This window comes from Podarcis tiliguerta (genome assembly GCF_965153285.1).
Source record: "Podarcis tiliguerta genome assembly, chromosome: 7".
NCBI classification, from domain to species: Eukaryota; Metazoa; Chordata; class Lepidosauria; order Squamata; family Lacertidae; genus Podarcis; species Podarcis tiliguerta.
In genome coordinates this window covers 77,406,803-77,433,885 of record NC_139540.1, presented here as the reverse complement: position 1 = coordinate 77,433,885, position 27,083 = coordinate 77,406,803, and the positions used below count along the sequence as shown (strand labels likewise).

General features: G+C 42.6%; 1 protein-coding gene across 1 annotated transcript in view; it reads right to left on the bottom strand.

Moving 5' to 3' along the window:
• The window catches only part of GABBR2 (gamma-aminobutyric acid type B receptor subunit 2), a 294,647-nt gene that overhangs the window by 203,871 nt on the left and 63,693 nt on the right, over positions 1 to 27,083 (bottom strand). Inside the window, exon 3 of the mRNA XM_083449337.1 lies at positions 16,728 to 16,898. Within this exon, the coding sequence (XP_083305463.1) occupies positions 16,728 to 16,898 (171 nt within the window). The remainder of the gene's footprint in view (positions 1 to 16,727; positions 16,899 to 27,083) is intronic.

Genomic DNA, 27,083 nt, shown 5'->3' with positions numbered 1-27,083 from the left:
AATGTGCATTGAAGGCTTTTGGCGATTGGTGTCTAAAAGCTACCACTTCCCTGTGGGAAGGAAACAGTCCTGGAAGTTGGAATGTAGTCCACAAAACAGAAACAAGACTTGAGTTCTGCAAGTCGCTAACAAGGAGGATATCCAGCTGGAAGGGATGTTGGCTCTACGTGTGGGCCAAATAACGAGGTAAATTAGGGTGAGTGAGGCACCTTTCCTGTGTGTCAAGGTATGTTTTTGATGACAGTGATACCAAGCTGGATTGGAGACCCCACAAAGTCATAGAGTGCTCTGTTTCTGTACTTATCTGTGCGCCAACATAACATGATGTTTTTCTATATAATACTTATGGGTAGAATTCAACATCGCGCTCCATCAGTGCAAGCATTTCTGCTTGTCGGACAGAATGATCAGTCCACTCTCCCCTCACGCACTGTTCTGCGGTGTTCTCCCAACCTGCTAGGGGAGACTTGGGGAAAGAGATGGGGAAGGGTGCAGGGAAGGGAAGAAGGAGAAACCCTGTTCTGCTAGCAGAAAACCTGGGACTGGATTCTGCTAGCACACCTGCTGCACTTCTGCCACCAGAGGGTGGCATGGGTGGGCTGGCTCTGGTGTGTCCCTTAGAGTCTTCTGCACAAGGAAAGTGGAAATACCACTTTTATGGAAATACCATAAAAAGCTACCTCCTGAAAGCCCTGCTTTCCAGGGAACTGCCAAACAGTATGAAGCTGACCCTCAGAGGAACTGGTGGACCATTTAGGAAGAAAATTAGGATTCGGATTGTTGCTGGTGGTTTAAAACGCTAATATTTCACTACAGAACAGGCTGCAGATTTACTAATATTTGAACTGTTATTTAAAGCAATAAATCTAAGAAGCAGTGGCAAATTAACATTTGAATAGTTATTTCCAGGTAGAACGTGTAAATCTAGATATATATTTTTTTTAAAAAGAAACCAACTTCAGTGACCATGCTCTAAAGCAGCGATGACAGGCTGGATCTAGCTACACCTTTTCAATTTCCCACCATGGCCCAGATCAATTCTAGGTTGGGAGCGCTACAGGAAATTAAAAGATTTCTGAATCCTTTTCTGAAATTCTTTTTTCTCTGGTTTCTCTGAGAAACGAGTAGGAGAGCACTTCAAACTCCCAGGGCATTCTATACAAGATCTCAAATTAGCTGTCATATTACAAAAGAATTTCAGAAACAGACTGGAAAGAGAAGTTGCTGAATTACAACTTATTACCAAACTTAAAACCATGTAGAGACCTGGTCTGAATAGAGATATTGGATTCTTATCTCATTATACATGATAAAGCTATTTTTGGCCATCTCATCCCTTGCTTTTTCCTGTTAAGACCAACTGCAGTCATCAACAAGTTTACCACACCTATCATCCAATCACCCATTCCCACCACCCTTCTGAGTAATACGCCTCCCCACCCTCTCACTATATATAAAGGTCTGGTGACTTCTGTTTCAGTGTGTCTGAAGAAGTGTGCATGCACACGAAAGCTCATACCAACAACAAACTTAGTTGGTCTCTAAGGTGCTACTATGGGAGGCAGGTGGCGCTGTGGGTTAAACCACAGAGCCTAGGACTTGCCGATCAGAAGGTCAGTGGTTCGAATCCCCACGACGGGGTGAGCTCCCATTGCTCGGTCCCAGCTCCTGCCAACCTAGCTGTTTGAAAGCACGTCAAAGTGCAAGTAGATAAATAGGTACCGCTCCGGCAGGAAGGTAAATGGCGTTTCTGTGCACTGCTCTGGTCCACCAGAAGCAGCTTCGTCATGCTGGCCACATGGCCCGGAAGCTGTACGCCGACTCCCTTGGCCAATAAAGCAAGATGAGTGCCGCAACCCCAGAGTCGGTCACGACTGGACCTAATGGTCAGGGGTCCCTTTACCTTTACCTTAAGGTGCTACTGGACAATTTTTTTATTTATATATATATATTTCTACTGCATCAGACCAACACGGCTACCTACCTGAAATAAGTAATTTGGTTGCTGCTCTTTTTAATATATATAGACTGCATGCAAGCTGAAAGTGGCAAAAGAACATACAAAACGGGAGTCTGCCTCTCCTTGTGCAGGAAAGAAAACATGCCAGTATGGCCACAAAACACAAATTAGAATAATTAGATTAGAATAATTAAAAAAGAAAACAAATAAATGCGAACAACTTGACAGCATCTAACTTGCATTATTGCCTTCAACTGAAAACATTGGGACACTAAATTCTGAGGGTTGTTGTTTTTTTGAAGCAATGAGAGGTCAGGTTTTAAAAGAACAGAAGCAGCAAGAGACAAAAGAGAAATAAATCGTTTGACTTCCATTTTAATACGTCCAGCATAATTTATTATTTCTTAGACTTTCATTTTCTTGATTATTGCAGTAATCCATCCAGTTGTCTAATAATACTGAAATCAATGAGACTTCATCATTTAACTGCGCAATCAAGACCCGCTGCATTCAATGAAACTTAAACATGGTCTGTTTCTCTCTCTCTCTCTCTCTCTCTCTCTCTCTCTCTCTCTCTCATTCGTATTGGCTAAAAAGCTCTAGTCCAGAGATAGCATTTCCCCCCTTCCTTTTGCATTTTATTCTATTATAATAAAAATGTAATAAAACACAACATATAAGAAATAAAAGAAGCAATGCAAAGGTAGCTAAAAAACCACACAGCATCTAGCACAGTTCCTTTCAATTGCTACAACGGGCAGAAAAACCATTAAGTGGTCCTCCAAGACCCTAAGAAATTTCCAAGTGGTCCATAAGGGAAAGAAATTTGAGAACTTCTGCTCCAGTAAATTCGACAGCATTAGCTCAGTTGAGGGACTGAACTCTAGAATTGCAAGAAGTTGAATGTACTTGGTATTATATCAGAGGTGGCTAACTCTGGGCCGCACAATCAAATTTCTCTCCCTCACCTAGACACCCCCTCCTTTGTGTGGCCCCCAGAAGGTTGACTAAGGTTGAATGTGCCTGTTAAGTTGTGGGTGAACATATCAGACGACACAGCGATTCTTCAAACAGCTCTCCTTTATTCACAGCTCTTCTTTATTCACAGGCTAGAACAGAACTGAACTGAAGGGTTCAGCCAGCCTGCTTATATAGCGCTCCACTACAACGCAACAGTAACCACTTTCTGTAACTATCCAATCACTGAACATCACTTTCAATCCCTTATTTGCATATGTGGACCTGAGTGAAAACTATCTACAGTTTCCCCCTGCTGGCCCAGGGTGAGAACTTCAGTACATAACAGTGTCCCTCAGTGTAAAAAAGGAAAAGTTGGTCAGCTTGTATTATATAGAAAGTTAGATTAAAGAGGCTAAGGCTACAGTTCTACCCTGACACACCTATTGAATTCAATAGGACTTGCTTCTGATCAGACAGGGTTAGGATTAAGCTATAACTGAGCTATGACTTCTTAAAACCAAGTCACTTATTTTGAGCTTGGTTTCCAGAAAACCCGAGTAAATTCTGCTTTTTCAAGTGTTTTGCATTTTTCCTGGAATGCACTATAAACTCTCGCTGACCCTGTCAACACATAACACCTCTGGCTCAGAGATCTGCGGTTGTTGCTGTTTTCTAACCGGGTCAAGTTCAATGTGTTATTGTCATTAGACAGATCATGCTGCAAGGCTGCAACACACTTACCTGAGAGTAAGCCCCACTGAGTACTGGAAAACTTACCTCAGAGTAAATATGAGTAAGATTGCACTGCACATTACATTGACAAATGGTAATTTTTCAAGCTGCATTTTTTTTGGGGGGGGGGGATAGATGAGAACCCTACCCAGACTTTCTCATCATAAAATGAGGCCAACTCTTGAATATAATGTCTCAACACTTTCATATTTCACACCCTATTAATGACTAAATGCTATTGTATCTTATAAAACAAACATTGAGGCATTACATTACAGTACTGTACAGTATTTTAGAAATATTTACTTTGGGTCATATGAAGAACATATCATCACTGTATGCCACTAACTCTTTAAAGCCGTACACCACATATTTGATTTGTATTATTCTCTAATACAAGATTGACAAAAAAGGGGGGTTAAATTCCAATAATCCGGCCCGATTTAAAGAATGCTTACAATTAAGGCCTGAATAATTAAGATAGGACATGTTGCAATAGACCATAGCTGTCAACGTTTCCCTTTTTTTAAGGGAAATTCCCTGATTCCGAATAGGATTCCACACAAGAAAAGGGAAACGTTGATAGCTAAGCATGTCTGTGTTGTAGATATCCTTTTAAAGACATTAAGGTGGCAACCCTAATCACCTTTTCCACTAAGTATGGACCAATGGGGCTTAATTCTAAGTAAGCATTTTTAAGATCAGGTGGTAAGGTGAAAAGGTGAAGCAAGGAAATAAGCTTTTAATTGCAAACAAAGTTTGCTCCTGCCAATTAGTGTAATATCCAATGCAAGTGCTTTCAAGCTTGGATCAATTCTGCTTTTTTCAATATGTGTTGATTCTCCCTCAGCGAGGCTGATTAGCGGTCAAGTACAGAGAACTAATTTTGTTCCATGTTATTCTTGCCTACAGTTTGGCTCTTGTTCAGTTTCAGCGAGACCATTATTTAAAATAGGCACAAATTGCAATCTACTTCATTGAGGTGGTGTTTAATTTAAGACAAGCTATAAAAAGAGTTGGTTTAATCAACATAAGAATGGCTATTATCAACATTTTTAGACTAGAATCCTGTTGTGTTAACTGAAGAGTAGTTTGAACCACACCCTTGGAAAATCTCAATGTTCCCCCTGTTCAAGCAAGCTTTGTTGTTGTTTAGTCATTTAGTCATGTCAGACTCTTTGTGACCCCATGGACCAGAGCATGCCAGGCACTCTTGTCTTCCACTGCCTCCCGCAGTTTGGTCAAACTCATGCTGGTAGCTTCAATAACACTGTCCAACCATCTCGTCCTCTGTCGTCCCCTTCTCCTTGTGCCCTCCATCTTTCCCAACATCAGGGTCTTTTCCAGGGAGTCTTCTCTTCTCATGAGGTGGCCAAAGTATTGGAGCCTCAGCTTCAGGATCTGTCCTTGCAGTGAGCACTCAGGGCTGAGTTCCTTAAGAATGGAGAGGTTTGATCTTCTAGCAGTCCATGGGACTCTCAAGATTCTCCTCCAGCACCATAATTCGAAAGCATCAATTCTTTGGTGATCAGCCTTCTTTATGGTCCAGCTCTCACTTCCATACATCACTACTGGGAAAACCATAGCTTTAACTATACGGACCTTTGTTGGCAAGGTGATGTCTCTGCTTTTTAAGATGCTGTCTAGGTTTGTCATCGGTTTTCTCCCAAGAAGAAGGCGTCTCTTAATTTCGTGGCTGCTGTCACCATCTGCAGTGATCATGGAGCCCAAGAAAGTAAATCTTCCAGCAGGCTAGAGGATGCTATTGTAGCAGAGATCATGTGACACAGCGTGACAACTGGTCTGCTAAGGCTATTAACTCTAGCATGGTTCCTCAGACTGAACAGTACATCCCTGAGGCACAGACCAAGGTGCTTTACCACTGGACATCTCCACACGTCTGCTTGACCACCTCTTTGTTTCCAGAAAACCAGGCCTGACAGCAATACATGTGAAATAGTTCTGCCGAGTAGGTAAAATAAATACAAATTCAGCCTCTGGACTGCTTACATGAGTCAGGCTAACAGATGCTGGGAGTAGCCATCTTTTAAAAGCACAAACAGGTGGAGGTAAAGCAAAGACTGAACACATTCCCCCCGCCAAACAAGTAGTGATCATTCTGCCAAAATTGACCACAATGACCATCTGTTCAGCATATGCAATTCCTCCCAGTGCATGCAGACAGCTCTACATTCACAAAGTCCACCATTGTATCTGGGCATCATTTGACTGGACTCAGTTTAGAAGATGCTATCACATTAGAGAAGCCAATGTTCTACGTTTCATGCTTTTGCTTCCTGTTTTAAACATATTATCATAAAATGACCAATCCATGGATACTCTCATATTTCTGGCTGTTTGGAATGCACTGAATAGCACTCATGACTAGGTATGCCTACATTACAGATGTGATTCTTCTGCTCCAATTGGCCACCAAGACACTTTACATCTGCCTAATATTTACCAAGTATGTTGTATGCCACCTTGTTCTATTTCCTGTAAAAGTAGGTTTACAGATATTGTGATTAATTGAATTGAATAAATAAAAACATAAATTCAATGTCTACTTCAGAGGCCCTCCTCAAAGTATCTTATGCCTGGGAGGGGGGGAGGAAACAGCCATCTGGTGATCAAGGACAAGGTTTTTTCAGTGGTGGCACCTGGATGAAGGAATGTCCTCTCCTAAAAGGTGAGGAAGGTGCAAATACAAAGATTAAGATATTTGTATTATCTGAGTTGTTCAGCAGTCAATTTTATTGCTTTTTATACAGGTTTTATGGATATCTTTCTGCTTTTAAAACTTTTGATATTTTATATTTCTATTAGTTCATATAATGTTTTGCATTTTTATTATCGTTTTTATTATTCTGGTCTGCTTAATGGAAAACGGCTCAAGACTGCAATACCTCAAGAACCACCTCTCCCCATATGAACCAACCTAGACCCTGCAATCATCATCTGAGGTCTTCCTTTGTGTGCCTCCTCTACAAGATGTTTGGAAGGTAGCAGCATGTGAATGGGTCTTTTCTGCAGTGGCTCCCCATTTGTGGTATACTCTCCCCAAGGAGGCTTTGCCTGCCACCGTCTTTACATATCTTTAAAGGTAAAGGGACCCCTGACCATTAGGTGCAGTTGTGACCGACTCTGGGGTTGCGGCGCTCATCTCGCTTTATTGGCCGAGGGAGCAAGCGTACAGCTTCCGGGTCATGTGGCCAGCATGACCAAGCCGCTTCTGGCGAACCAGAGCAGTGCACGGAAACGCCGTTTACCTTCCCGCCAGAGCGGTACCTATTTATCTACTTGCACTTTGACGTGCTTTCGAACTGCTAGGTTGGCAGGAGCAGGGACTGAGCAACGGGAGCTCACCCCGTCGCAGGGATTCGAACCGCCAACCTTCTGATCGGCAAGTCCTAGGCTCTGTGGTTTAACCCACAGTGCCACCCGCGTCCTTTAGGCACCAGGCAAAAAACATTTCTCTGTAACCAGGTGTTTAAAATTCTATGGCCTTTTAAATGTGTTTGTGTGTAGGAGTTTTATTGGTTTGTTTCTGTTTTTGCTTTATTACGTATTTTGTGTTCTCATTTTGCATTTTTATGTTGTGAACCACCCTGTGATCTTCAGGCGCAGGGTGATGTACAAATTTAATAAATAATAATAAGTGAAGCATACAAATGTTCTAAATAACATTAAAAAGAACGATGTTTCACCATTTCTCCAAGCCAACTTTGCACATGATTGGATTTCTTGTACAAATTGTGAACTATAGGGAGCCAACTTCAACAGCTGCACTGGCTATTTATTGTAATCATTGGTATGGATTTAATAGGTTCTATGTATGTATATAGTTGTAATTCTATCAATGTTTAATCGCTTCATATAGATTTTTCCTTGCTTTTGGTGGTTATTATTTTAATCTGTAAGCCAAATTGAGCCCCATCAGGGAAAATAGTGGGGTAAAAATATAATAATAATAATAATAATAATAATAATAATAATAATAATAATAATATAGCAACAACAACATGCTTTTTGCCTTTCATATCTCCAAAAAGAAAAACGTACTCATTCAAAATAATGAATGCATTAAAAATAATAAAAGGTGACCATGTTGACATGAAAGATAAGCATCTCCCACCATTCAGTGCATAGCTCTTTAAGGTCTTGCCATGTCCTCCTCAACTTGCTCCTGGGGCAACTAAGCCAGAGGCAACTGCCTTTATTAATCTGCCATCCTTCTCTTGACAGACAAGCTGTCCTAAAGTTATCTCGCAGAAATGAAACCGACATTGATGGAAAACACCAAAAGGAAAAAACCAACACAAATACCACTTCTGTACACTTTAGTAAGCTTTTTAAAATAATAATAATAATAATAATAATAATAATAATAATAATAATGGTGCAATGGCTGGAAGGTCAGCCACTGGACTTTTGGAAGGATAACCTGCAATCATTCTTGCTTTCTACCTTCTATACTGGTTTAAATCTGCCAGAGACTAAATAATTGTTTGTTTTTATCTTGCAAGCAAATTAAAGAGTTGTTTGACAGGATAGCAGGAGGACAACACGGGAATTAAAATTAATCCCCCAACTCACATAAAAGGAAACAATGGGTGAGCGAAAGGAGTGGAGACTACACCATGACTTAGTATTAAAGCGAGTCAAACTGCACCTCAGTGTAACTCAAGCCAACGTAAACTGGAGCATATCGAGCACAAAGTTCTTTCTCTTTTGTCTTATAAAAATAACAGCACTGGAACCAATGCCTGAACTAAGTTAGCATTCTGCTGTTCAGAGAACATTAGTAATGACTTCCTGTACTTTGTGGCAGCTTCCAGTAAGGGAGCCTGGTTGATGGGAGAATTCTGCTGGAAACAAGCCACTAAAACATGAGGACATGTTTTAGGCGAAATGATTCCTTCCATTATAAAAGGGGTCGGGTGTCATGGATTTAAAAGTCCGCAACAGCAATTTGACAAGTGCATTCTGCCTTCCCAGTTTGCACTTCCCAAAACAATGCATGAAGTGAAACTCAGGTGCATTTGGAAATTCACACTTCTCTGAATTCTGTATTTCAGTTCTCATAACAAAAGGTGTGCACAAAAAATGTTTTTTGTTGAAAGTAGGTAAAGCGACTGACTCTGGGGTTGCGGCGCTCATCTCGCTTTATTGGCCAAGGGAGCCGGCGTACAGCCTTCCGGGTCATGTGGCCAGCATGACTAAGCTGTTTCTGGCGAACCAGAGCAGCACACGGAAACGCCGTTTACCTTCCCACCGGAGCGGTACCTATTTATCTACTTGCACTTTGACGTGCTTTCGAACTGGTAGGTTGGCAGGAGCAGGGACCGAGCAACGGGAGCTCACCCCGTTGCGGGGATTTGAACCACCAACCTTCTGATTGGCAAATCCTAGGCTCTGTCGTTTAACCCACAGCGTCACCCTTTGGTGAAAGTAGCATACAATAATTTTTGTTTGGTGAAAGTAGCATACAAAAATGCATTACACACAGGGGAAATGTTTCCAGAGGTGTGTGTATATTAGCAAACATGTGCACTTGAACGCTGACAACTTTTTTGCGAGAATTTATTATTATTATTGTGAACTGTTGTGAAAATGTGAGCTGAATTTAAGCCTGGAAAATCAAGGAGCTGAATTTAAGAGATCCACCCTTGCCAACTCCCATCAACTTTACTTCAAGCAGTGATCACAAAAAGCATGTGTTTTTAAACATTTGTCACATTTTTGGATATTCACATTTTACATATTTAGGTGTAGGCTTAAAAAAACAAACAAAACCCATAGGTATACAAAACTTCAAAAGGATATCACATAAACCGTAGCCAGCTTGAGGCTGTTCATACACACCAAGAGTTGTTGGCAGCGACACAGCTGCATATGCTGTTTACATTAAAAGATGGTGTGCTTCTACTGCAAACACTGGCTACAAGCAAGGCAGCCTTAAGTTGAAAGCCGCTGCTGCAAAATACCAAAATGGGCTGGGGTTTTTGGGGGGGAGGGCTTGCTTTGTGTTTTTTTAACCTAGCTATTTCCAATTGTTGGCACTGCCATAATCAGTTTGGGGTCTGCATCAAGTTTTGTTTTCCTTCTCAACGCGGATTATCACTGGGAATAACAATTCTGCAGCCTAAATTAGGCCCTGAGCGAGACTTGTGAGCTTTCCCACCATCGGCAAATTAAGCCCTCTGGGGTGCAGAGGAAGGCCAAATTACCTCCTGCAGAAATGCCCAGGCTGGAACCCCAGTTGACTAAAACCTTGTAAACAGCCTTGTGAGAGAGACAGCCCCTCTTAGGGAAACCAGTTATTCTCCCAAAAATGGAGAGGGTACTTACAGACTCCCAGCTTCACACTGGCTAAGCAAATACGATGTGGTCATTCAAAGGCTGATGCTTGAACTTCAGACACAGCTGTGACAAAGGCTGGTTTTGTGCCTAAAGAGTAAGGCAGCCCCTTGCTAAATATGTAAAGGTCCTAATCAAATCATGTCCAGCGGTGATATATACGGAGAGTCCTCTGCAAAGTGTCTGCCCATCTCCCCAACCACCAGCAGATGTCGAAACTTCTTCCTAACAAGCATGAATTATGATTGGCTGGGTGAGGCACTTGTCAGTCAATACCCACCTGGGTCAGATACCCCTTAAAAGATGACAACTGTGTTGCAGTCTTTGTCTTTTCTGAATCCCCTCCCACACTCCAGTAACCAGCAACTGATGCCTAATGCGGCCTATGCCACAAGTAGCCACAGAGGGTAAGTTAAGTTTGGATTAAGTGTAGGGATAGTTATACCAATATTGTGGCATTTATTTCTATTTTGAACTGCATACAGGACTTGCTATTCCTCCCCTCTTCTTCCTTTTTCCTTCTTCAATAAACTGCTTCATTGGATTTCTGTGAACACACTCAAGGGCCAGTTAACCTCCCACATGGCTTAGGTTGCTGGGATCATGCAACTGGTTGTTAGAGTACAGTACAGTGGTATCTCGGGTTACATACGCTTCAGGTTACAGACTCCGCTAACCCAGAAATAGTACCTCGGGTTAAGAACTTTGCTTCAGGATGAGAACAGAAATTGTGCTCCGGCGGCACGGCGGCAGCAGGAGGCCCCATTAGCTAAAGTGGTGCTTCAGGTTAAGAAGAGTTTCAGGTTAAGAACAGACCTCCGGAATGAATTAAGTTCTTAACCCGAGGTACCACTCTACCTGGAAAAGTGGCGGGGGGGGGGGAGGAGGCTGGCATTGCCAAGCCGGAGACCTGGAATTTAGCTGGCTGCTCCCTTACTCCTGAGGTGACCACTGTAAGGCAGTAGGAATCCTGCACCCCTGGCTTTAGGTGTGCATGTGTGAGAAGGTAGAGGCTCGTTCCCGTTATCCAGATGGTAACTGTGGCTACAGCAGAAATAATGGCTTGTGCCAAAGGCTGCATACGAATAGTCTACCCAAGCTAGGTGATTATTATAGATTCTGTACAGCTACAAGGTTGAAGGCAAGGTGAGACTCAAGACAAGCTTTTTATTCAGTCTGGGGAAACCAGACAATAGATGAAACTTGGAATGCATCTCCAAGGATGTCACAATAATGCGTTTTTTGGATGGGTGAGGTCAGAATTGGAGCTCACAACAATACTTTAGTTCTATTACTGCTTCTGGTACAACAGATTTTTAAATAAATAAATGGAGCATATTCCTTAACTAGAGTCCTAGAAGACATATAGTGGAAAAATAAGACTTGGAGGATTTTGTCTGTGTTTATTTTAAAGGGAAAAAACTATACAAGGAACGAGAGAAATCCTCTATTTGTTTGTTGGAAAAGGAAATGGGATTGCTGTCTTCTGCTTATTTTCTTTTTCTCTCCTCCTCATGAAAATGATTCTTCTTCTTTGGCGATCACTCATAGCCAAGAAAGATTGTCTTCCATAAACAAGGTTTTAACAATGAGTCCGTAAGTGACTGTGGAGGCCAATTCTGGATCCACGTGAATGGGGGACTTGACTGAATATTGGAAAAGCAATGTATTTTTGCTGCTGTTTGTGTGTCTCCAAGATCAGTTCTTCAGTCTCACTTGAAACCATGTGGAAGAGGAGGGAGGAAGCAATCAGGGAAATCTTGCTATCTCTCACTATTCTTAGATAACAGAAGCACCATGAGAAGAACAAGATAATAGAAAACCTACTTAAGACAAGAATCTAGTAGAAGCACTTTCTGTTCAGTCCCTACAATGGGAAGGACAAGCATGAGTTTGAAAAAGCAACAACATTTTATTGCATTTTATTTGTTAAAGCACCCATTTTGCAAAACCAGTTCATTTAAGAAAAAAGGGGGAAATAAATTATCATTAAACCATGTGTTTCTATAGAAAGATGTTAATTTTACTTTGTGAAATTGCATTGTAAATGCAAAGCTCTAGATGCAAACAATTATTTATCTGTTTACTACCTTCAGGCTACCGTAGCAGTTGCTATTTCTTTTATGTTGGGGAAAAATATCTGTGTAAAATTTAAACACAGGGGACTAATTAGCAATTTATCCAAAAGAATCATAGAAGACTGAATTCACAACAAACGAGGTATCTGGATATCTTTCAGTATTATAAGGATTTTACATGCCTTAAAAATAAATAAATATGTATATCCATTTTGCAGCTTACTTGGGCAAGGAATTGCCATACTGAATCAAATTTGAGGATAGAACTAGTTTTGCTTTTACAATTTGTCATAACTGCTTTTCTACCTACTGTGCTTGTCAATAACCCTGGAAAACTGGCGGTGGGGGAAGGCAGTTTTCCATTTATCTTCTCATTCCTGCCCTCCCCCACGTAAAATCTGTGTATTGATTTCCATTCTTAAATGAAACAAGAGTATGGGGATTGGCTCTGCCAGCAGAGAGATCAAAGGACTCTCTCATTTTATAGAGAAATAGAGTTTGATTGACTAGATTACTGCATAAATGATACATCCTGCCAGCACAGAAACTATCCCCCCACCCTCACAAGCTTGGTCATTCTTTGTAACTCAAAACACACCAATTCTGAAATGGATTAACTCTTTATGTACTGCCCACAGCTCTTTAGGGGAACAGCGGTATACAAATGAAATAAAATGCACAGATAAATGTCTGAAGTAAGTCTCATAAAAATCAATAGGGTTTCCCAGTGCTTTTGTCTTAAATAAAATGTTTAGGGGTACTCTAATTTTCCTACTCATATTGAAATACTGCCCCTCAATGAGGCCAAACTTAGATTCACAAAATCTACCGCTAGATTCACAGGAGTATGTGGAAAAAAGCACTGGGGTTTCCCCACCAGTAAATGTGCTTAGAAATCGGGTCCTCCCTTAAAGAGGGCATGTATTGCAGTGAGACCTGGAAACCGACACCCTGTGTTGTGGGTGGGTACGATTGGTCAGCCACAACACCTGATTGGTAGGTCCCTCGTAGCTGGGTGCAATCTGGCCAATGGGACACAGTCCAAATGGTTTGAGGGACCTATTTATGCCCATGAATGTGACTCAGAGCTTCCTCTTTTGGCTCTTGCATTCAGAACACCCGCCCACCTCTCCCTACTTTTAGGGTTTTGCACTTGACCTTGCTATGCCGTTGTGTGTCGTCTGCTGTTGGGACAGGGGCACGGCAGGAATTTTCCCCACTTGGCTGATTGGCTGTTGCCATTTGGGTTTCGCCTGCTGCGTAGCAAATCGTCACAACTTGTAAGGTTGCGGATAGGCTCTGGTTCAGGTGATAGGGATGGGGGAACGGTCTCGCCATCCCTATGTGAAGGGTATTCTGTGAAAGGAATCCAGGGACTCGATGGTTTGGTCAACCCCTGAGAGGGGGTGTGCCCGTGCCTGAGTCCAGGGGGACAATTGGGTGGCAGAGACACCCTGTTCCCAGCTTTCCGCTTATCCAGGTGTTCACCCTTGGCTGACCTATGCTGGAACACTGGGTCAGCGCTACCTGCATGGCAGGGAGCTAGTCGAACCAGAGCCTATGCAACCAATCACTTTCTGTAATCAATAAAGTTGTGGCCTAAATGCTGCCAAAAACCAAACCAAAATTTGAGTCAAGTGTGAATTTATTTAGGGGGTAGATTTCTGGGTCTGAACATGGAAATGGGGTTTCAGTATTTTGCCGTAACTTGAGGCACTTAATATCTCAAACTAAGCCAGTATATTAGACAGAATGCTATTTTTTGTTTGCTTTTCATTTTCTGTTTTTCTAATGCCATCTCACTTCTGTGTAATCATTTTGCCTTAGGTGTTCAAAAACTCTTGCCAAATACCCACTAAGCCTCCAGCTGCCTGAAACTAAATTACTCTTGATACAGTGCAAAAAAGAGATAAACGGTACAACTGAAAATCAACCCAAGTTAAATAAGAAAGGTGTGTACAGACACGTATCTGCTTTACTCTTGATGGCTGTTATCATGGGTTACTGTTTTACAGTTGCTACTGCTAAACAGTGCCTAGTAACTACAGTATAAAGGTAAAGGTAAAGGTACCCCTGACCATTAGGTCCAGTCGTGGACAAATGGGGTTGCGTGCTCATCTCGCTCTCTAGGCCAAGGGAGCTGGTGTTTGTCAGCAGACAGCTTCCGGGTCATGTGGCCAGCATAACTAAGCCACTTCTGGCGAACAAGAGCAGCACATGGAAACACCGTTTACCTTCCTGCCAGAGCAGTACCTATTTATCTACTTGCACTTTGATGTGCTTTCGAACTGCTAGGTGGGCAGGAGCAGGGACCGAACAACGGGAGCTCACTCCTTCGTGGGGATTTGAACCGCCAACCTTCTGATCGACAAGCCCTAGGCTCTGTGGTTTTGACCACAGCACCACCTGCATCCTAACTACAGTATAAAACGGTAAAGGTAAAGGGACCCCTGACCATTAGGTCCAGTCGTGACCGACTCTGGGGTTGTGGCGCTCTCGCTTTATTGGCCAAGGGAGCCGGCGTACAGCTTCTGGGTCATGTGGCCAGCATGACTAAGCCGCTTCTGGCGAACCAGAGCAGAGCACAGAAACACCGTTTACCTTCCCGCTGGAGCCGTACCTATTTATCTACTTGCACTTTGACGTGCTTTTGAACTGCTAGGTTGGCAGGAGCAGGGAGCTCACCCTGTCACGGGGATTCGAACTGCTGACCTTCTGATCGGCAAGTCCTAGGCTCTGTGGTTTAGACCACAGTGCCACCTGCGTCCTAACTACAGTATAGGTAACTTTAAAATAGGAATGAGAAGAGAACAAACCCCATCTGTCTGGGTTGAAGGAACTAGATAATGATAGCTAGGCTGAGTTTGGTACCACTGTTTGACACTTGTTTTTTCATGCTAGACATTGGCAATGAATAACTCTGAGAGCAAGTGTGGAGGAAATCTAGTCCCCAGAACCATCACACCTATCACATGACAAGGCTGCCTGTATGCAGGTAATCCAGCACTTCAAACTCCATCTAGCTCTTTCTTCCCTCATTTGCTGTTTATGGAATGCTCTCCCTAGGGAAGCTCACCTGAGATCTTGAGGTGCCAGGCAAAAACATTCCTCTTCTCCCAGGACTATGAATAATTATTGTTTTTGCCTGTTATTATGATATGCATTTTTGTATGTTTTTATATTGTACAGCTGCCCTGTGATCTTCAGATGAAGATCACATTGACATTTAATAAATAATAATTATAACGATGCACAAAAATAGCTGTATATTTATTTGCATCGATTAGGATATTGGGTCATATACATTACTCCAGGAACACCCCCCTCAAAAGTGAAAATGACATTTGACTCGAAAAGTTTGCAGACTATTCAACGCTGTGGGAAGAAAGCCTACAAGATACCTATCTTATTATAGCTTCACACATTTCACACCAACACAGCCTTTTGTCTTAGGACTAGAAGTACAGAAAGCTAAATTTATCAGAACCAGTTCATACAATGCTTTTCCCTATTATTCAAGCCCTCTTGCATGTGAGCTTGAATGTTGGGCTCATACAAGCTCACATTGCAGGGACAGGTAGAAGGGTTCACACAAACTGCATAAAGTCTCCTTTGAACTCCTGACTCAAAGCACTGGCATAATGAGATCTATATGCTCTGACTTAGAATAAAGGTAAAGGGACCCCTGACCATTAGGTCCCGTCGTGACCGACTCTGGGGTTGCGGCGCTCATCTCGCTTTATTGGCCGAGGGAAACGCCGGTTACCTTCCCACTGGAGCGGTACCTATTTATCTACTTGCACTTTGACGTGCTTTCGAACTGCTAGGTTGGCAGGAGCAGGGACCAAGCAACGGGAGCTCCCCCTGTCACGGGGATTCAAACTGCCCACCTTCTGATTGGCAAGTCCTAGGCTCTGTGGTTTAACCCACAGCGCCACCCGCGTCCCTTCCGACTTAGAATAGGAAAGCAATATGGGAATTGTACAGAGTTCTTGCTAATATGTCCAGGTGTCAGGAATAGAAAGGGTTAAACCAGAAATCGCAACCTCAGACTCTCTTCTAAGAGAAGAGTCATAGGGCAGCCTGACCTTGCCTCTGCACTCTTTCCCAACTCTTCTCACTAGACTCTTGACCCAATCAGAACAAGCCTTTCAACAATGCTATTTGTGTCTGATTATGCATCTGCTTTGCGGGATAATCCTTGTTCATAGCCTGACCCTTGGAAAGCCAAGACTTGTTCATGTGAACCTGAGCTTGGCTGCCCCTCTCACACCTAAGTATCTTCTAACCAACCTAGTACAGAAAAATCTCATCTGAACAACAGAGGAAGACTACTATTGTTGCACTCATGCCTTCCTTGTGATCATGTTGATGGTCAGTGTGGGACACAGGGGACTGGACTAAGTAGGACTTTGGTTTGACCCAACAGTGCTTCTCTTACGTGATTCCCGCCCCCCCCCCCATATTCTGAAGTGAGATGATCCTGAAGTGACAACGCTTGAAGTGCCTTTTGCCAGTTTGAGCTAGCACCTACTGAAATGCTTCTTTGAAATATAAGTATCTCAACTCACCACCGCATGCAAAAACATGCAACTTTCGCAGCCAGTTTCTAGTACAAGAATTTGAGCAGATCTTACCTCAGAAAATCTTTGTATGTCTTGGGTCAAAGTCCCCACCCTTTTCCATTTGTAGTGTTTGAGCAACTTCAGAATTGCAGGGTTCACAGCGTTATCGGATGGCACTGTCCGGAAGAAATAAGGATACTTTTTCTTATCAGCTAACTCTGGGGTTGTTGCTGCGAAGGAAAGCTGAAAAACAAAAACAATTTTCCTAAATATCAGCTTAATCTAATAATCTGCAATATGTGTGTGTGTTATGAAAGATTAAAACGAAAACCAATTACATATATGCCTGTTATCCACGTTATACATATGCCTCCCCTAAAACATGGCCATAGCTGTAAGTAATGCCAATAGGTTACTTCCTGATAACAATAGCTGCTCCAGGCGTCAAGTCCCGCTTTGATGGGAGATGGAGGTTCAAGAGTTTGGGGGTGGGGAGATCTCTTTCTATTGATGGGCACAGGGCTCTCATGTGACAGTGAAAATATGTGAAAAACGCTGATCTACACTTGCTTTCCCATGCAACCAATTTACCACATGCAAAACATGCACATTGATTGGTTCCAGGTTGCCTCCTTATAGATTCTCAAGTCCATACAGAAGGTCATCCTTGAAGTCAATGGATCAACTGGGCTCATAATATGAATTATGCATCAGTTAATGTACATAGTTAATGTACATGGGGGACGCGGGTGGCGCTGTGGGTAAAAGCCTCAGCACCCAGGGCTTGCCGATCGAAAGGTCGGCGGTTCGAATCCCCGCAGCGGGGTGCGCTCCCGTTGTTCGGTCCCAGCGCCTGCCAACCTACCAGTTCGAAAGCATGTCAAAGTGCAAGTAGATAAATAGGGACCGCTTCGGCGGGAAGGTAAACGGCGTTCCGTGTGTGGCTCTGGCTCGCCAGAGCAGCGATGTCACGCTGGCCACGTGACCCGGAAGTGTCTCCGGAGAGCGCTGGCCCCCGGCCTCTTGAGTGAGATGGGCGCACAACCCTAGAGTCTGTCAAGACTGGCCCATACGGGAAGGGGTACCTTTACCTTTTTTTTAATGTACATAGATGTGATACAAGATTTTTATCTACTATCTAGTTAACAGATAGGAAAACCAGGTTGCATTTATTTGCATGAAATTATTTCAGCGTCGATTTAGCTACAGTTTCTGTAACGATTTCAGTGGTTTAGACCAGAAGAAAGCTCCCACTGGGGGTAGCTTCCTGTGAGATGAGTTCTGCTAATGAGAATCCCTGCAATCCCATAGCCCCTTAAAAATCTGTTTCAGGGGCTGTGAGGGGGGCCGGGAATTCCACACACCAAAAGCTGCTCTGCCCCGTCCTCTAGCAACGGCCTTCAATCCTGGATAGCAGAAGGAGCCCCACCTCACTACTGTTCCCCATTCATAGAGGGCTAGTGAGGATGCAAGCCATTCATAATGCTATTGCTTGTTTCTCCCACAGCCCATAGCAGCAGCCTTGTATTCAAACAGAAATGAAACACTGCTCCCAAACATTGCTCTGACTCACCCTCCAGCTTGCTGATTTTCTTCTAGGTCACATCACTGCTACCTCCAAACTCTGGCTTTTTTCTATTGAGGGAGGGGGCCGCACCCATTTGCCATCTTGCACCAAGCCCCTTAATGGCTCATCATCCAGGCTAGCCTGGCTATTCCAAGAATTAGAAGCCTTGATTAAATTCTAACACTTGCTGGATCCAGAGTTTAGAGGGGTCTGGCGCACATCTTAAGACCCCAAAAACCTAACAATATAATTCTTGTTAAAAGTATATATACACAAAATAAATATCTCTTGGCACCACTTATTATAACAGTTCTACATACAGTGGTTACAAACGCTTCGGGTTACAAACTCCGCTAACTGAGAAGTAGTCCCTCGGGTTGCAAACTTTGCCCCAGGATGAGAACGGAAATTGTGCGCTAGCAGTGGGAGGCCCCATTAGCGACAGCATGCCTCAGGTTAAGAATGGTTTCGGGTTAAGAACAGACCTCCGGAACGAATTAAGTTCGTAACCCGAGGTACCACTGTATTGAGTACTGACAATTGAATCAATCCGCTGCTTACAACAATGAATACCACTAGAATTTCTAAATCCCAATCTTGTTATTCAAACATACATAAAACATTATTATTGATATATTTTAATAGATATGTAGTTTTAATTCTATCAATGTTTAATTGTTTTTAAATAATTTTCAAATGTTTTTAGCGGTTCTTATTTTTATCTGTAAGCTGCTGGGTGGGGTATAAATGAAATAACAACAACACATCCCATTAAAACACATATTTTATTTTATTTTTTATTTTAAATCGTTTTTATTTGATTTTACAAATATAGAGTTAAAACAATACCAAAAGCCTATCCATATATAGAGATTCCTCTGAATCTTGAGACTTCCCACCATCCCCTCCATGGGTCCGGTTGTCAACATTTTCAACTGCATATTATTTTGTGATCTATATTTTGAATCTGTCTGTATTGTCCACAGTGTTTGTTACAAGTGTTATAAAAATCCTGCTAATTAAAGTGCATATTTCAAATACATATTAACTATCAGCGATAATTTAATTTCTCCAATACCAACACCAGCAAACTTCATAAAATTTCTAAATGCTAATAGCATTTTAAGACTTCTTCTTTTTCTAAAGAATCACATATAATATATTATTTGGTATCTGAAGAGGTGTGCATGCACACGAAAGCTCATATCAATAACAAACTTAGTTGGTCTCTAAGGTGCTACTGGAAGGAATTTTTTTATTTTATATAATTTCAGTTTGCAATAAGCAAATGACTTGTGAACTGGGATGCACTTAATTTGGTTAGGAGATGAGAAGAGCTGCAAACCTTCCAAAGTTTCCTATTAAAGGTATTGGAACTTTGTCCTAATGCCAAATATTTGCACTAGCTAGCAGTTCCAAATCAAGATGCATCTAGACTACATTGTTCAGACAGTGGAGATTAGCAGTCAGCACTTCCTTCACTCCCCTGTATTCTACCCATTATCCATCCTGCCGCTTGCAGCATTTCCGAGCCACTAAACATTTCATAATTAGAGGATTCCAACAGGCAGAATCCTCTAATTATAGCTCTCTATAATTTGAAACTTTCCTATTGCTATTCTAAATACATCAGAATTATAGGGTCACAGGCATGCCTCTGTGTTAAGAGTGAGTTGGCCAAATCACATTCTGCCATTATTATGAGAAATTGTGAGGGCCAGGAGGTTTTATGGCTTCTGGTTAGAAAATGGTTCAGTGGACTGAGACGATACTTGGCAGTGTGTGAAAAGTAAGTTTGAGGATGGTCCTTGATGAATTTGGAGTAGAAAGGATAATAAATTGCTTGTTTTGAAGGAGGTAAAGACGTCTGTTGAACAATTAAGGGTTTACAGACTGAACTAGATAGCCAATGTTCTACTGTCAGAACACCAGCTGCTAGGATTTGGGTAGGGTTTATTCCTTGCCCTTTTCTTCTCCCAATGATAACCCACAATGAAGGGACGCGGGTGGCACTGTGGGTTAAACCACAGAGCCTAGGACTTGCCGATCAGAAGGTCGGCAGTTCGAATCCCCGTGACGGGGTGAGCTCCCGTTGCTCGGTCCCTGCTCCTGCCAACCTAACAGTTCGAAAGCACGTCAAAGTGCAAGTAGATAAATAGGTACTGCTCTGGTGGGAAGGTAAACGGTGTTTCCATGCGCTGCTCTGGTTCGCCAGAAGTGGCTTTGTCATGCTGCCCACATGACCCGGAAGCTGTACGCCGGCTCCCTCGGCCAATAAAGCGAGACGAGCGCCGCAACCCCAGAGTCGGTCACGACTGGACCTAATGGTCAGGGGTCCCTTTACCTTTATTCCTTGCCTTCTTCTTTTCCCAATGATATTTCCTCTTGGATGAGCTGCCTTCCCAGGTTGGTGAGCCCCATCTGCCCCTCACTTCCCTGTACAGCACATGCAGAAATTGCCTTCTTGACCATTGGACCCATTTTTGGTCTCGTCTGCTCAATCCACTGGAGCCCCTAACTCACCAAGAGTTTGAGACCCAACGTCTGCCCTCACCTGGTTTAGCCAGCTAGTCGTTCCAGGGTGTGGCCATTGTCGCATGCTGACAGCTTCTAGGAACCACAAGTGAGGGCAGAGTGCAGGGTGGGGACCAAAGGTGGACAAACGGTCCCAGAAGGAGCATGACATGTTCCGCACCAGAGGTATGAATATTCCTTTTTAAAAAACCTCTTTGAGATGTTTTGTCAAAACAAAAAAAGCAGCTCAGAAATAAAATATTGGAGAAAACATTCCAGATTGTGTTTTTAATATTTTATGATCAAATGTGTGTCTCAGTGAAAAATGCAATGTAATTAGCTGCCACCAATCCTTTGTCACACTGTTAACAAATTAGCAACTTATTCAAGCGAGCTTTTAAAATTATTTCATTTCATTTACAGACAAGAAAAAAACTGAACAAAAAAACATGGTTGCTTCCTAACTTCCATTCTTCCCTAAGACAAAAGTTCCATGATGCGAAATTACCCAGCTTTAGACATGGGTGACAAGTATTTCTTACCAAATATCCTAAGCTGTCAGAAGAGCTGAAGGCTCTATATGGGAAAGGAATTTTGCAATCTTCTGTTTCTACTTCATTTTCTGTATTTTTAAAATCTTATATACACTTCCACTGACACTAGTGAAAATGCCAAACCATCCATTCACTAATTAGCTGAATTTTACTCCATGATCTTTATGTTACACCTGTGCTTTTCGGCCCAAACCAATGGATGCTATTAATAAATCACACTATTCTGGAATGATCCTTCAGCCAGGATCAAAAAGCAAAAGAAAGGAAAGAATAACAATGCTGAAGCAAAAATATATGGAAAATTGCTCGTCCAAAGGGCATGTGGGTAACTTGGCAACGTGTAAAGAGTTACTGGGGGCAATTTGAAGTGCCTTGTTTGGATGGCAGAGGTGGTAAACAAACCTTGGCAAAGCTCTTTGTGAAGGAAACAGAAAGCAAATTTCCCTTTGCTTTTCATGACAAGTTGCACCTCTCAATACTCAGACACGTTCTACATAACTATTAAAAAAGGATGGGGAATCCCCAGTCAATGGGCCAGATACACCCAGCAGGTGAATTTACATCAGTCTTCTGGGTTCTTTCCTGCCCATCAGCTGTTCAGTGACGAGAGATGATGGTTGTGCAAAGCATGCAAACCAACTCCTTCCTCTGCAGTAAGAACTGCGGGAAGAAGACCAAAGCAGAGCCAAAACTGTCTTAACAGGCAGGAAGACTTGTGTTCTGTCCATTTTGAATACAGTATATTGTTCAAAGGTCCACAAGCAGAGACCTAGGAATAAGCAAAGCCATTGTCCTGACATGCTCCTCCTGCTCCACCTCATCCTAATGCCATGGATTGGCTGGAGACAGAGGAGTGGTGGGAGGCACCAGCCCCAAGGGAAGAAGGCTCAGAGGCACTAAATTGGTGGTGGGATGACAATGAGGTCAGAGGGGAAAGAGGCAAATTATGTAAAAATTTAATGGTTAACAAAAAGGGTCATATATATATCTTAAAACAGGCTTCTTCAACCTTGGCCCTCCAGATGTTTTTGGCCTACAACTCCCATGATCCCTAGCTAGCAGGACCAGTGGTTAGGGATGATGGGAATTGTAGTCTCAAAACATCTGGAGGGCCGAGGTTGAGGAAGCCTGTCTTAAAAGGTGAACAAGCACATGTACTGATTGACACATCTCCTTGGGGCAACCATTGGAAGAACCCTGATCTGTTCATTGGAAAGGTTTTAAGCCTTTCCTGCCAAATCTCATTCAGGGGAGGCCTCAAAAGTGGAAAGGCTGCTATATACATTACAGTGTTCATGTTTAATGTTCTCATGCAACAAATATAAATCTAGTATAACTGCCTGGTGCAGGCCCAAACTGTGAGCTTTATTAGAGCTTAGCACAAGCACATTGAAATGAGCTCAGAGATTTGCCAAGGAAGCATGTTTTAACTGCAGTACTTTGTTCAGTATAAGGGCATCTACTGAGCACATCTCTGTGCAGGTGATACAAGCAGAAAGTTTAATTACCCTTAAATCCGCTTTTTAACTCTCAGTTTTTCTTAACACTCGCACTTAAATGTTACACATGGCTATCAGCTGATGTCTTTAGAGCTGAGAGATTGCAAGTGTGAAAACAGCTGTGACAGTAACTGCTTTATAATCACAACAATTGGGGTGTCATGTCAGTTTTTCTACCTCTAATTTGTCTTAAGAGAGCATGGAGCACAGCTAACAAAAGATCACGTTAAAAAAAAAGAGTAATCAACACAGGATTGCAATATTTCATAAAACAATAAACGAAAATGATATTTCTGAAAATGTGATGTGTATTCAGTTTCTTTGTCATATCATTATTAAGAGCACCCTGCTTCGGATAAACTTGAAGATTTCTCTGTATAGAGTCTATTATATTTTGTTATTGTTACAGCGATGTGTAGGCAGTGCTGTTCATGATCACTTTACAGAAGGAAAGGCAAGCGTATGATAGCAAAACTGCTAGAACTGTCAGTAGCAGCAATGCTGCATAATGGAGCGGTGCATCCATTTCATTGTGTTCCATTTCTATGCAGGGGGGGAAGCTAACTGGAAGGTAAAGGTTTGCCAAGTCATGCAGGTGTTAAGCAGAAACCCACTCGCTGGATCAACACCTTGTTGTGGTGAGTGGGCTTGCATGTTCCTATGACCCTTGCGAGCAAAGCCGTCGGGAATCTCCTACTCCAAGCAGGTTCACCCAAGGCGGTAAGGTCAAAGGGAAGGAGCTAGACAAAGAATGATCCAAGAAGTCCTCAACGGCAGAACAGGCAGGTGATAACAAGCGGTATGTTACAACGACTGTGAAGGCGGATGAAGGCTGCAGCAGATAGGAATCTACCGGTTTGTCGTGACTACTTCATGCCATTGGAACAGAGCCCTACTGCGAAGACTGTGCGTTGGTCAGCGTGAATTGATCTACACACATAAAACAAATTCATGCACAGGCGTCTTCCAAAAACCCAACCCAAAACCCAAAAGTCCCATGGTGATCAACAAATGGTAACAGGGGCAGGATCGTGAAATCTGGAAGCCCCTAGTCATGAACCGGCACATGGGCAGTGGATACAGATTCAGTCGTTCTGACTCAAGGAACGAGGCAGTTGAGCAGATCGGCAGCTGTATCTATGACTGAGCAGCCCTTTTTAGGATCCACTCTGCTCACCCCAAAAAGGGGAAGGGCTAGAAAAGGTGCCCTAAACATAGTCTGCCTCCCTTTTTCCTGACTGGATTACCACACCCAGTGGGGTCACCACCTAGTGGTCGTAAAAGACAATTGAACTTTGGAACATGGAATATATGGGCTTTGTCAGATAACACAGACAGCGAGCATCCTGAACACAGAACTGCCATCATTGCAAGAGAGCTGTGATGTTTTAACATCGATATTGAAGCACTTCAAGAGACTCGAAGAGCAGGCGAGGGACAAATGAAGGAAGAAAATGGAGGCTACACATTCAGATAGAAAGGTCTATCTGAACAAGAACATCAAATACATGGGGTAGGCTTTGCTATCAAAAATGACCTTGTGAAGCTCCTGTCAGAAGTCCCTACCAGCATTAATGAGCGACTCTCAACCCTGCGAATAAATCTCACCAAAAACCAACAGGCTACTATTTTAAGTGCTTATGCACCAACACTGGATGCCGATGAGGACATTAAAGAAAATTTTTACTCTCAGCTGGATACCGTCCTATTAGAGACGTCTAAGGAAGATAAAATTATCCTCCTGGGTGATTTTAATGCAAGAGTTGGGCAAGATTTTGATCTGTGGCCTAGGACTATTGGGAAAGAAGGAGTTGGCAACAGCAACAAGAAAGGAATCTTACTTTTGACGATATGTGCAGTGCATAACCTTGTTATTACCAACACACTCTTGCAACAGAAAAATAAATTTAAAACTTCATGGAGGCATCATCAGTCAGACCACTGGCACCTCTTAGACTATGTTATTGTCCATGCTAAAGATTGCCATGACGTGCTCCTTACCAGAGCTATGACGAGCGCTGATGACTGCTGGACAGATCACCGACTAATACACTCCACGATGGCTATCAATATTATACCTCAACGCAGGCTTCAAGGAAGGAAACCAGAGTGCAAAATGAAAACTCAAGCCCTTCAAGATCCCATTAAGCGGGATTGCTTCCAAACGACTCTTAAGGACCATCTGCTTTCAGAATTCCCTGATAACATCGAGGAACACTGGACAAAGCTAAAAACATCCATTATTGCAGCCTGTGAACAAACAATTGGACACCAAACCAAGAAACACCAGGAGTGGTTTGATGAGAATGATGACAGTGAGATTGAACGCATGATTGACAAGAAAAGGAAGGCTTTTCAGATCTGGCAAAGAGACAGAAACTGTGCCACTAAGAAAAAAAACATATGCCAACGCTAAGGCTGAGGTTCAAAGAAGAACCAGAGAACTAAAAAACACCTAGTGGATAAAAAAGCTCAAGAGATCCAGCACTTAGCCAACACTCATGATGCATAGTGTTTCTTTAAAGCCACAAAGACCACCTATGGGCCAATAAATCATGGCATATGGCCCCTATGCTCAGCAGACGGTATCACACTTCTAAAAGATAAAGAAGCTATTGCACTGCACTGGAAAGAACATTACCAACATCTCCTTAACCACAACTCCCCCGTAGCTGCTGAGGACCTCTCACAAATTCCACAAAAACAAATTAGAGATGAGCTGGCAGTATCTCCAAATCTGGGAGAGTTGTGTACAGCTATTAACCAAATGAAAAACAACAAAACCAGTGGACCTGATGGGATACCTGCCGAAATCTTCAAAGTAGGTGGAATTGAACTTACCCAACAATTTCACAAGCTCATCGAAAAAGTCTGGGAAAGAGAAGAAATCCCAGCAGACTTTAGAGATGCCAAAATTATCAATCTCTTTAAAAAAGGTGACAGAACTGATTGTGGAAACTATTGAGGCATCTCTCTATTAGCTGTGGCCGGCAAAATTCTTGCAAGGATCTTAGCAAACCGTCTCATAACAATATCCAAGGTGACTCTTCCTGAATCCCAAAATGGTTTTCGGCCTTCTAGGGGGACAGTGGACATGATTTTCACTGCTCAACAGCTTCAAGAAAAATGCAGAGTGCAAACCCAACCCCTGTAAATGGTGTTTATTGACCTGACTAAGGCTTTCGACACTGTAAATCGTAATGCCCTGTGGACTGTCCTTCTGAAAACTGGCTGCCCAGATAAATTTGTAAACATCATTTGGCTCCTCCATGATAATATGACAGCAACAATAGCAGATAACAATGGCTCTCAAAGTGAACCATTCACAGTGGGATCAGGTGTTAAAATGGGTTGTGTTATTGCCCCAACTCTATTCATTATTTTCATTGCCATGATCTTACACTTTGTTGAAGGGAAACTCCCCACCAAAGTAGAAATCATATATTGAACAGATGGAAAGCTCTTCAAACTGAGCAGGCTGAAAGCAAAGAGTAAGGTTACTGTAACTTCTGTTATAGAGCTTCGGTATGCTGATGACAACGTAGTGTGCGCAAGCTCAGAGGATTACCTCCAAACCATCCTAAATATCTTTGCAGAAGCTTACGAAAAGCTTCGCCTATCACTCAACATCCAGAAAACCAAAGTGCTGCACCAACAAGTACAAAATAACCCCACTGCAGCACCCCAAATCCAACTCAATGGTGTAATGTTGGAAAATGTTGATCACGTCTCCTACCTAGGCAGTTATCTTTCCACAAGCGCCAACATTGATGCTGAAATCCAGCATCACCTGAGCTCTGCAAGTGCAGCTTTCTCCCGATTGAAGTGCAGAGTGTTTGAGGACCAGGACATTCGCAGGGAAACCAAAATGCTTGTTTACAAAGCTATTGTACCACCAACCTTACTATATGCTTGTGAAACATGGACCACTTAAAAACAGCATCTCCAGCTCCTTGAAAGATTTCATCAACAGTGTCTCCAAAAATTTTTACACATCACTTGGGAAGACAGACGAACTAATATCAGTGTACTAGAAGAAGCAAAGATCACCAGTGTTGAAGCAATGATTCTTCAACATCAACTTCGTTGGACTGGTCATGTTGTGCGGATGCCTGATTATCGACTTCCAAAGCAACTACTCTATTCCGAACTTAAAAATGGAAAGCGTCATGCTGGTGGTCAATAAAAGAGGTTTAAAGACTGTCTCAAGGGAAATCTGAAAAAATGTAGTATAAACACTGACAACTGGGAAACACTGGTCTGCGAGCACTCCAGTTGGAGAACAGCCTTTACC